This window comes from Marmota monax, unplaced genomic scaffold, assembly GCF_021218885.2.
Source record: "Marmota monax isolate L192 unplaced genomic scaffold, Marmota_monax_Labrador192_F-V1.1 WCK01_AAM20220418_F8-fsc00017, whole genome shotgun sequence".
NCBI classification, from domain to species: domain Eukaryota; kingdom Metazoa; phylum Chordata; class Mammalia; order Rodentia; family Sciuridae; genus Marmota; species Marmota monax.
The window spans coordinates 21,043,530-21,055,623 of NW_026695241.1; the positions used below are offsets into that span (position 1 = coordinate 21,043,530).

Consider the following 12,094-nt stretch of genomic DNA (forward strand, 5'->3'; position numbering starts at 1 on the left):
AATCATCCAATATCAAAGTAAGACTGCAGAAGGCAAACACTGGGATTTTAATTGCCATGAACTGAATCCACATAGCACAAGAGGAGTATGAATATCTTTTAACAAATTATCTTTCTAGAAAAAATTCAAAATTATCTGTTGTTGTTGCTGTTTTCTCAGATGCAGACATGGTATTTTCTGATGGTAACAGAAGGATACTCTCAAACAACCATCTGGGTTTGCTAGTTAGAAATGAAGACACTCATGTTTCCTAAGACTCCTCAGTTCTGCTTTACCTCATGGAATCCTAACAATAAATCAGTGTTCTATCTTTAAAGAGAAGGAATGAATTATTTATTTTCTCTATAAGGAAACAAGTTTTGTCTAAAACAAGAACCAAATAACTGCCTGGGCTGTTTTATTTAAAGGGAAAAATGGATCATGTGATTTTTAACTTAAGAAACAAAACAAAAACCTCTTAACATGCTACTATTATGTTCCATAAGCAAAGAAAACAAAGTGACCAAGTAGAGGTGTACAGGACAAGACAGTACCTCAGCCTGGGCCAAGGGGAGATTCAAGTAATTTATTTTTTGCAGCCCAATGGCTGAGAGTCTGTTAACTCAGGTTGCTAAAGGGAGAATGCAGACAGAACTGACATCACTCCCTTCTTCAAAGCAACAAGGCATCTTGAAAACTTCTGGTGAAGTTCCGTAGTTGGTGACAGGACATTGTTCATCCCTGTGAAAAGATAGCTGGATCTGGGATGAAAGCTCTTCAAAGGAAAACCTCCCCTCAACCAGTCATAATGGAAAACTTAAGCCAACACGTAATTGAATTCACTTTAGGGAAAAGTCTATCCCAAAATTTTGCAGTGGGGAGAGAGGCAGGTTGTTACCCATCCCACGGTCACTGCTTGGCTCCTTGTCTGAATTAGATGGTGGCTGAAGAAAAGCTCTCATAATCCATTTTCTCTGCCAGGGAAGATAAACAGGAAAAAGTAGAGTCTTGTCCTTCACATATTCATTTGGTTCTGGCAGGTCGTGAGCCTTTGCATCCTTATTCCCACTATGCATTCTGGGATCAGAGCTGCTCTTCCAGGAGCACCCATGCTCATGTCCGTCTTTCAGTTAAATCTCCTTGGTTTAGTAACTGTAAAAGATTGAAAGCATATCTAAAATAGGTTATAGGTGAATTATAGGAAAATTAATTCATAATAAGCACAAGGGTTAAGAGTGAAGGGTAGGGAACACACTTGGGAGGTAAGTGAAGGACATTTAGTTCTGAAGCAAAAGACAAGCATAGACTGATAGATCTTTTTCATATATTAGCCTTGGGACAGCACTTGGGCCACTTCATGATGCTGTCATATGAACTATGGCAATAAAATATCCTATCTATAAACAGATCTATTGTTTGAATAGTCACTTACTTACCAATCAGTGATGGAGGAATGTGTAACTTACAAGGAAATTAGAAATAGTGGAGCTAAAACTCTTTAGATGTTTGTGTCAGCCAAAACACAGACTGAAACCTGAATGAGAAGAAAGCAGGAAAGGAGCCGTTCTATTATAAGACCTAAGAGCTGAAAAGGGTTTAAAAGAATACCTTTCCTTTGATGAAGGGATATAGTCCTGAGGGACACTCTGAGGGTGGCAGCAAACACTGACACTCTACTTGACACGTAAGGCTTCTGTTCAAAGGGAGGTTTCATGTAATATAAATCACGAAATCATATATTTTCCTATATTATTATAAAAAGAAAGTGAAATGGCGCCAGGGTTGTGGCTCAGTGGCAGAGCGCTTGCCTTGCACATGTGAGATACTGGGTTCAATCCTCAACACCACATAAAAATAAAGATTGTGTCCATGTATAACTAAAAAAAAATTTTTAAAAAGTGAGATGGGAGCAATTCAGTGAAATTCAAAATAAAAATTAGGCTTAACATCAAATGAGGTAAGTTCTTGAGCTTGATATGTATTTATTTGGTGATCTTAATTTGGATAAAGGTAATTTATATAGCAGAATTTAATGATGGAATTAAAAGAAAATTTAAACAAAGTTTAAAGAAATATTCAAAACTTAAACCATATATTTCCGTTGATGCTGTGTGGTACGGATATAAGAATGGTGTATTTTTGGCCTGGGGATATAGTTCAGTGGTAGAGCCCCTGCCTAGCACAGAGACCCGGGTTTGATCCCCAGCACTGAAATGTAGAATGTAGGCCAAGATTCTGATAAGGCTGCACTCAGCAATGGCACTTTTGGAGAAACAAACAGAATTTGTAATTATGTTTTCTGCTTTGATTTATTTGGAAAATACTCTAAGATATAGTTGAAGCTGTCTGGGTTCAAAGCTATACTGGTTCTTGAATTCAAGAATGTAAACTCAATGTAAATATGGAACCTCACTTGGGATGACCTTCAGTGGTAAGAGTCCAAAAGCCCAGGTTGCAATCAGCCCTGTGCAATGAGTCCTTTAATTCTTAGAGGAGACCTCAGGCAATACTAAGAAAAACCAGAAATTATATAATCTGAACCCTTTGAATAAGTTCCCCCCATCACCTTTGATACTGGGGATTGAATGCAAGAGATCTCTACTACTGAGCTACATCCCCAGACTTTTTAAAAATTTGTTGTTGTTGTTTGAAACAAAACATTTTATTATGGATTAAGAGGCACACAGAAATAGAGACCTGTGCAATGGATCCATGTGTCCTTCACTAAGCTTAAATAGACATTAACTCAGAGTCAAACTCATTTCAACTCATCCCTTCCCTGCCACCACCACTGCTAATCTACTAAACTATTCTGAAGCAAATTCTTGTTCAATGATTTCTGTCATAAATAAGTCGTCCTTATGGATATCTAAAAGATGAGCACTTTTTATAAAAATATAATCACAATATCATTATCCCAGCTAAAACAAAGTAACAGTAATTTCTTAATATTATCCCATATGCAGTTGGCCTTGCTGAGCTTGGCCTTGAAGTTGTGATCTTCTTGCCTCAGCCTCCTGGGTCACTGGGATTACAGAATTGTGCTACTATACCTGGATTTGAATGAGAGTTGGCTCAAAGTTTTTTTTTTTAACATTTTCCATGAAATTTCTGATACCTGATTTGTTCTCTGATTTTTTTTTTTTTTTTAAACTAGGGATTGAACCCAGAGGTGCTTTACCACTGAGCTGTATTCCCAGTCCTTTTTCTTTTTAATTGCTGAGGCTGGCTTCGAACTTGTGATCCTCCTGCTTCAGCTTCACAAGCTGCTGTGTTTACAGGCATGCACCACTGTGCCTAGCTGACCTCTGATATTCTTGCTAAGGTATTTTTGTAGTACTGGAGATCAAACCCAGGGGCCCTCTATTACTAAGTCATATCCCCAGTCCTCCCCATCACTTTTTTGAGATAAGGCCTTGCTAAATTGCCCAAGACGGTCTCAACTTGCAATTCTCCTGCCTCAGCCTCCCAAGTCACTGGGATTAAAGGCATGCACCACATAGTCTGGTTATTTTTACATCAATATTTACATGGGTTAGAAGTTCATCAGTAGATCTTATAGATCTGATCTACAATGCATGATGACCTCCAACAGCAGATGGAAGAAGCAGCTTGTGTTGTTTTAAAACCTGCAAATAGCCTACATCTTCTCTGGTATCTGACCTTGCTTTTTTCCCAAGTGCTGGCGATCAAACACGGGGCCTTGTGCATGTTAAGAAAGTGCTCTACAACTGAACTACCCCCCCTTCAGCTCAAAAGAATTCTTAGAAATCAACATAACTAACTCACCAGAGCAAAGAACAGTTAGTACTTAGTCCTTGGATTAGGAAGAAGACTAAGCCTGGAGCCTCGAATGCCTTATTAAAATGAAGTTACTAGAGAATATGATATGCCCACCTAGAAAAGAAGAGGAGCTACACAGTGGAAACGTCCATGGTAAGGAGAAGACAATAAGGCAAGAGATGTGGGGCTCAGCAGAGGGTGTGTCTGTAAATATACAAGGACACATGAGGTAAAAAGTGATAGTGCAGGATTTTTAGTTACATTAAGGGCAGCAATTTCCTCTTTGAGTTAATATTTTTCTGTTAAGTGTTCAGGGCTTTCATTATGAAATTGGGTACTTAGGGGCTGTTAGACCCTTAGCTTTTTTGGGGGTAAAGGACTTACTGTGTTCTTTTGTTTGTTTTTACAGTACTGAAGATCAACCCAGGATCTTGCATATGCTAGGTAAGTCCTCTACCAGTGAGCTATATTCCAAGTCCTCTTTTGATTTTTATTTATTTATTTTTAATAAGTTTTTTTTGGTACTAGGGAGTAAAACCTGGGGCACCTTTACCACTACAGTACATTCCCAGTCCTTTTTCTATTTTGAGACAGGATCTCACTACATTTTGGAGGCTGGTCTTGAACTTGCAATCCTCCTGTCTCAGCGTCCCAAAGTCACTGGGCTTAACAGGTATGCTCCACCACCACCTGGCTCCTCTTTCGATTTTTAGGCAATCTATGTTACCGAGTCTGCCTAAGGTTGTCAGTAGGCAGCATCTACAAGTCAATGCCAAGACCCATGTGCCTAGGTTCAAATGAACAAATTTACTATTTCTAGAATTCTACATATGTAAACATGATCATATTTTACCCATGCAGTAGCTCCCAATTGCCCCCAGGACAAAAATTATGTCTTAGAAAGTCCTTCAAGAAGGAACCAGCTTAGGGCTGGGGATGTGGCTCAAGCAGTAGCGTGCTTGCCTGGCATGTGTGCGGCCCGGGTTCAATCCTCAGTACCACGTACAAAAACAAAAGATGTTGTGTCCGTCAATAACTAAAAAATAAATATTAAAATTTTCTCTCTCTTTAAAACTAAAAAAAAAAAAAAAGAAGGAACCAGCTTAGGGGCTAGGGTTGTGGCTCAGAGGTAAAGCACTTGCCTACCATGCGTGAGGTACCGGGTTCAACCCTCAGCACCACATAAAAATAAAGATATTGTGTCCACTGGTAACTAAAAAATAAATATTAAAAAAAGAGAAGGAACCAGCTTATCTTTCCAGCTCTCATGTTTCTGTTCCAGCCCATCTACCTATTTTATGTCCTATCATATTCAATCATCTGGGGTTCAGAGATGTATCCCGCTCCCTTTCTCTGCCTTGTACAGTGCTGCCCTTATGCAAGTTATTTTCTTCGTAACTCTTCCACCTCCTCCATCAAGATGACTTCTATTCATCCCTTAGGTCTCAACTTAAAAACTCTAAAATATATTCTCTGACTTTTCTTAATATAGGCGCTTACTACACTGTTAAAAATTGTTGGTTTATTGATCTCCCATTCCTCACATTCTAACCTCTCTGTACAGCACAACTCCTTGGACACCATTAATATAGTTATGAAGTTATAAAAGATAGAGGCCTGCCTGTAAGCTGAAATAGGCAATATTGTGTTTACTATTGTATAACTAGCATCCTAAAGTGTGCTTTGCATCAAGTATGTAACAAATATCAGTTGAATGAAGTAAGGTTTTATATGTCTGGCATTTTACATGGGGTTACCTGAACTGCTTCAATTTTTTAAAAAAGTATTTATTGGTATAGGAAAGCTGTATGCTTTTTAAAAAAAATTGTCATAGGATAATTTGTGTAAGGTAAAAATAAGATAAGGCCTTGCTAAATTGCCCAAGGTGATCTCAACTTGCAATTCTCCTGCCTTAGCCTCCCAAGTCACTGGGATTAAAGGCATGCACCACATAGTCTGGTTATTTTTAAAGCAATATTTACATGAGTTAGAAGTTCATTAGTAGATTCTTATAGATCTGACCTACAATGCATGATGATCTCCTGGAAATTATTTTTCTGAAATGACCATTTCAGGTATCCCATTTTGCTAGTCTTAATAAAAAGAGATCTAGGCCAAGATCGATAATAGTTGCCAAACTTTTACATAACCTATAAGTCATTTTGGGGGGTGCAGGGTAGGTATCAGGGATTAACTTGGGGGCACTTGACCACTAAGCCACATCCCAGCCCTATTTTATATTTTATTTAGAGACAAGGTCTCACTGAATTGCTTAATGTCTCGTTAATTTACTGAGGCTGGCTTTGAACTAGCAATCCTCCTGCCTCAGCCTCCTGAGCCGCCTGGGATTACAGGTGTAAACCACCACACCTGGCTTACAAATTATTCTTAAGACTAGTAAGAGAGTGAGTGCTATCATGTGCCTCCCAATGAGATGTAATGAGAAGCAAGAGCATCACCTGTAAAATATTCTTGTCAAGGCAGGAGGGGAATGAATCTAACCAAACTTCTAAATGTAACTATAAGTGTTTTTAGGAAACCTGGTAGAGAAATTAAAAGTACATCAGCCAAAACTAGAATTCTTAAGGGAAATTCTTCAGGACAAATAACCCAATTCCTTAAATAGCTAACGATACTATAGGGGAAGGGGGAAGTAAAGGTAAGGAGGGGATTATTAAGGAAAATTAAGAGCTAAATTAAACATATGGGCCTTGTTTGAATCCTGATTCAAGTAAACTAACCATAAAATGACACTTTTAAGAAAAAAATAGAAGAACATGAATATTTGAAATACCAGAGGATATCAATAAGTTATAATTTTGTTGGGTTTGGTAAAGATAGCTATTTCTGAAAGTCCTTGTCTATTAGAGAGTATACTAAAAATTTACAGATATGTCAACAATTTGCTTTAAAATACTCCAGCAGAAACTCAATGGCAACAACAAAAAAGATGGGGGGGGGTTAAAAAAGAGTATAAAGTTAATTACTGCAAATGAATGACAGGTGCATAGATTCGCTGTACTATTATCTCTCACCACACACTCCGAAAACTTCTGAAACACATATTTGAAAACAGAAAAATGAAGAAGGGCAAAAATGAAGGAGAAAGAAAAAGCTCCTAAGGTGAGACAGATAATTAGTTTCAAAGCAATAACCTGGAAGAAATGACTTAAGATTGAACCAATGATTCCAGTAGCAAAATATTCAAAATAATAGAATCAAGGCTTTGAAAGGGTCACAACAATGAATGAACAAAGAAAGGGCCCGGCAGAGCATTAGCACAATGCCCAGAATCCTGTGATCCTGGGGATCCCAAGGAATATTTTACAACAATTGAGAATATTCAATATAGAATGCACAGTTATTTGAATAATGTAGAAGTTCACTGTGGCAAAATTATAATGACAGGAAAGAGGGGGAAAAGAAGGGACAGCACTGAAAAATAAACTAATAGCTAAGTTTATTTTAAACAGCTAAGGGATCCAAGCTACTTAACTTTTGGCAAAAGTTAATACACAGCCAGGTGCAGTGGTACACACCTATAATCCCAGTGACAGGGGAGGATGAAATAGGAAGATCACAAGTTCAGGCCAGCCTGGGCAACTTAACAAGACCTTGTCTCAAAATAAAATTAAAATAAACTTGTGATGAAGTCATGTACTCACATGACACTAGACCAATAAAATATCCTAAGATTTCAGAAGCCTGTCTGATTCCCATTCTACTCTTTAGGTCTGAGCCAAGACCATAGAGTAGGAACCTAAAATCAATCTGAAACACCTCCTTAATGTTAATTATTCTCATTCAAAAAGCAACTGAACACATTCCTTTATGCCCAGTTGGCATAGTATGGCATCTCTTAGACTATAACCAGAGCAGGTGAATGTTAATTATTTTGAATTGTTTTGTTACTAAGCTTTTTTTGCTCAAAGGTTTGTTCCAGGATGTTATTTCCTTTAGTGGTAGAGCACCTTGGGTTCAATCCCCAGTACCAAAGGAACTGGGGATTGAACCCAAGGTGCTCTACCACTAAATTACCCTAGTCCTTTATATTTTTTATTTTGAGACAGGGTCTCACTAAATTGCTCAGGCTTGCCTGTAACTTGAGATCCTCAGGCCTCAGCCTCCTGAGTTGCTGGGATTACAGGCCAGTGCCACTGCACCCAGTAGATGTTATTTTCTTTATACAATAAAAAACAGTATCCACAATGAGGCAGAAAACAGTGGTAACAGACATCACTGATTAAAGAATATACATAAAGGAACTCTAAAAGTGAGAGTCCCAGCTGTGACAGAGTTATCTCCCAACTCACAAGACCCTAATACTCAAGTTCTTAGCAAGCGGGATTTGCTTAGCTTAAAGGAAGAAACTCCAGTCAAAGTTGCCAGGAAATGGAAATTACAAAGAATTTTTTCAGTTCCTCTAAACTAGATTCCCAATCACTCTCATTACGTCACCATAGAAACAAAACAGGGCAAGAGACAGTTTTACCTCTTGCGGATTTACTGCAGTTAGAACAGAAACTTCATATGACTGCCTCCCTGACTGCATGGTCACCAAGTGATGTGTCACATCAGGCACTGAAGACAGGGGACGTGGGGATCCTTCAGTGAGCACCTCTGTGAAACAGAAAAATGAATCTTCAATGAAAGGTAAATTCTCAGATATACCTAATGCCGCATCAAGCCTTTCAATAAGAAAAACTCTAAAAACTGTTCTGTGAAAAAGTGAATCCCACATTCCTATATTTCTTCAAGTTAATTCCTGCCTGATAATCAATACCAGTGAAATTTGGAAAGTATTAAAAAAGAAGGATGAAAGAAAAAGAATTCTTGATGCAGAAACTGATAATTTTTCAACAAACCAATTTAGAGTAATATGGCTTTACCACTGTTACTAGGACTATAATAATGGGGTATGAAACAGGCCAAATGAAGTTCAGGCAGGCAAATCAGGGAATCTGACCAGCCCTTGCAACAGTCACCAATAATTCCAGTAGTGCAATACGTGCAGGTCCAGAACTTAAGCTAATCCTGGCTTCAAAGTTCTCACTCAGTGTGCCTTCCTCAGAGCTGGCAAAGCAGTTTCATGCAATTCCTGTGCCTCTGGCTTTGGTTATCTACTCAGATTATTCATGAAACAAGAGGAGGCATACTGTGGTAGCACACAAGCCCCATATGGGCTCCACACAGAAGTTACACAAACACAGTCACACCCAAAACTAAGATATAAATACCTAAAACACAGGACCTCATACTAAAATATAAACAAGTGAGATCACCATAAAAATCTTCTGGTAACAATTTACAGATAAATCACTTAGCTCTCAACTCATTTATCCTCTATGTGTTTTGTGGCTTACACTGCTCTTCCAGACTCTATACTGAATAATTTAAGGCTTGGTGATACACTCTCTTTCATTTACTCTATCACAAATGGATTTTAAGGTCCCTATTCTAATTTTATTCTTTCCCATGGTGCCAGGCACACAGTAGGCACTGAATAAATGCATGCTGACCTCACCTGGTAAGTTTTTCAGAGAAGAGGGCCTGGCCTGTGTAACTTGGGTGAAATTTCTATACCAGAGAGGAGCAACTGTTTCCTAGAGAGCCCCTTTTTTTTTCTCCAGAAGATATGGCTTTTGAAGGTATGGAGAAATTGCTTTATATCTCCTCTGTAAAACCTGGTTATGTTCTGTTTAAATGTTTTAAAAGTTAAGTTCTTCCATAACTGCAATAGGAAAGACAGAAAGAGTTGGCCTAGGATGCTAGGATTACAGATAATTTTCCCTTTAAATTTTTTTTTCTTTATCTTTGGAGTACATCATCTTCAATGATTTAAAAAAACAAAACAAACCAAAAAAACCCTCAAAAAATCCAAAAAAACACAGATTCACTATCCACCCCAGTGAATAAGAACACAAATGCTACTCAATCATACCATAGCTACTCACAAGAAATCTCCATTCTGTAGTCAACCCATTCCTTAGCCTCAAGTTGCAGCCTTTCCCCCAGGAGAATTACAAGTCTTACCATCATCAACTCCCAGGATAGAATTGGTATTTGGTAGGTTCAAGGTCTCTCCATCAAGGCTGGGCTGGGAATTCATAGACACCAGGTTTTTACTGGGTACTGAAGCCTCTTCAAGCAAACTACTGCCCATTAGTGGCTCAGCTGCACAGAGAATAGGGTGTGAGAGACATGCAGCAGTCAATGCTAGGCCAGGTCCTCATCTTCCTTCACAAGGAAGCTAGAAGTTTTATCTATATCTTGGATGCCACATCCCATTTCACCCATTTTCAGGAAATGAGAAGAAATCTAGAAGGGAAGTTGAGCATTGGGGATAATATCTTGCTCAATATCTAAAAAATAGCATATGAAATGGAAAGAATAGATACCCATAAAGAAGTACTTGGAATGAATAATAGGTTAAGGAAGACATGAAAAAGGAATAAGAATAAAAAGTTATTAAATTAAAGATAGGGCAAAAGACATTCAAATGATATCTAAAAAACATTTAAACTTTTGTTATACATAAATCTTTTATTATATGCTTTTCAAATGCTGGTTCATGGACCAGAACTAGTTACTCACTAAGGGAACTTCTATGGTTTTTGTCAGGTGTTTTTTGAGACAGGATCTTCCTATGTTGCCCAGGTTGATCTCAAAACTCCTGGGCTCAAGTGATTTTCCCACCTTAACCTCCCAAGTAGCTGGGAAAAACAAGCACATGTTACTAGAAGAACTTGTATTTATTTATTTGTTTTTTGATGATGATGATGATGATGATGACGACGACGACGATGATTTTCCAGTGCTAGGGACTGAACCCAGGGTTTGATCACAACAGACAAGAACTCTACCCACTGAGTGATACCCCAGCTCTTAGGGGAACTTTTGTGTGTATGTGTGGTATTAGGATTTAAACCCAGGGCTTCATGCATGAAAGGCAAATGCTCTACCTCTGAGGTAACTTCCAGCCCTTTTTAAAAAATTTTGACACAGGATCTCACTAAGTTGCCCAAACCAGTGATCCTCCTGTCTTAGTCTTCCACTTCTCTTGTGCATGCACCACTGTTAACTGTGTTGGGAAATTTTTAAAACTACAGATTCTGGGATCTTAAAATTTATTTTATCTCATTTTCAAATTCCTTTGTTTTGTATGGATGAAGACAAGAGAATGAGTAATAAGAAAATATATGCTTTAAAAAATGCCGGTGACTGGGCATGGTGGTATATATCTGTAATCCCAACAACTTAGGAGGCTGAGGCAAGAGGACTGCAAGTTTGAGGATAGCCTCAGGATATGGACAGATGCTCAGAAACTCAGTGGACCATGTCTTAAAAAGGACTGAGAATGTGGTTCAGTGGTAAAGCACCCTTGGGGGAAGGGGATGGGGGGGGGGTAAGGAAAGGAAAGGATACAGTGTACAGATGATTGTATTATATAGCTATGTTTGGAAATCACTAGTCCATCAAATGAAACCAGGTCTCTCTACCTGAAACATTATCAGAAAATCTCCAGACAACCAAGCAGGCCAGTGACTTGGCTCTCTGAACCTAGAAGACACAGTCCTCCATTATGTCCCCACCCTCCTCACCAGTTTGCTCCTGTTCTTGATTCCCAGCTGCTCTCAGCTGCAAGTGATGCTTTCTCATGTGTACATTTCTGCTCCCACTCTGAGAGAAGGTCTTCCCACAGACTTGGCACTGATGAGGCTTCTCTCCTAAAATAAGGATTAGGTTAGACAGGGCAGCCAAAAAGATGGGATGCAATTCTGATGGCAAGAGAGTAGACTGAAGACTTAGATGAAGAGGGTCAGAGAATGTTAAACTACACACAAGAGGTTACTCCTCCCATTCCCCACCTTTGTCAGCCTCTTAACTTTTAACACATGGGGAAATCAGGAAGGGTCAGCATACTCATTACTTCAAGCCTCAGTCCTTTCTAGATCCACTGTACTGTGGCCTTCTGAAACAGCCTCTTTAGTATAGGATCATGGCAACCACATGAAGTATTTAACCAGCTTCCTTGGTACCGTAAACCAAATTCAGAATACTCTATTACCGAACTATATCCCCATCCCTTCTTATTTTCTGTTTTGAGACAGGGTCTTGCTAAGTGGTCCAGACCAGCTTAGAACTTGTGATCCTCCAGCTCAGCCTCCCAAGTAGCTATGATTACAGTATACACTACCACACCCAGCTTTTACTTTTCAGATAGCCATCAATGGACCTCTAGGACATGTACCCTCCTCAAGCATTCCAACTCTGGGTTTATAACATCCCCTGAACCTATTCCTTGCCGCCTTGGTGTTGCCATGTGGGGACT

At 38.9% G+C, this 12,094-nt stretch overlaps 1 protein-coding gene across 9 annotated transcripts in view; it reads right to left on the bottom strand.

The window, feature by feature from the left end:
* Nucleotides 1-380: 380 nt before the first annotated feature.
* Znf410 (zinc finger protein 410) overlaps nucleotides 381-12,094 on the bottom strand; it is a 38,158-nt gene continuing 26,444 nt past the window's right edge. For 4 of the 9 annotated variants that reach the window (XM_046440912.2, XM_046440909.2, XM_046440907.2 and 1 more), the window contains 4 exons: nucleotides 11,364-11,489; nucleotides 9,796-9,936; nucleotides 8,255-8,382; nucleotides 381-1,153 (listed from right to left, as the gene is read on the bottom strand). In XM_046440912.2, the coding sequence (XP_046296868.1) occupies nucleotides 1,106-1,153; nucleotides 8,255-8,382; nucleotides 9,796-9,936; nucleotides 11,364-11,489 (443 nt within the window). In that variant the 3' untranslated portion in view covers nucleotides 381-1,105. Of the gene's footprint in view, nucleotides 1,154-1,415; nucleotides 1,514-8,254; nucleotides 8,383-9,795; nucleotides 9,937-11,363; nucleotides 11,490-12,094 lie in introns of all 9 variants that reach the window. The other 5 variants (XR_009226382.1, XM_046440908.2, XM_046440913.2 and 2 more) reach the window with 5 other exon arrangements.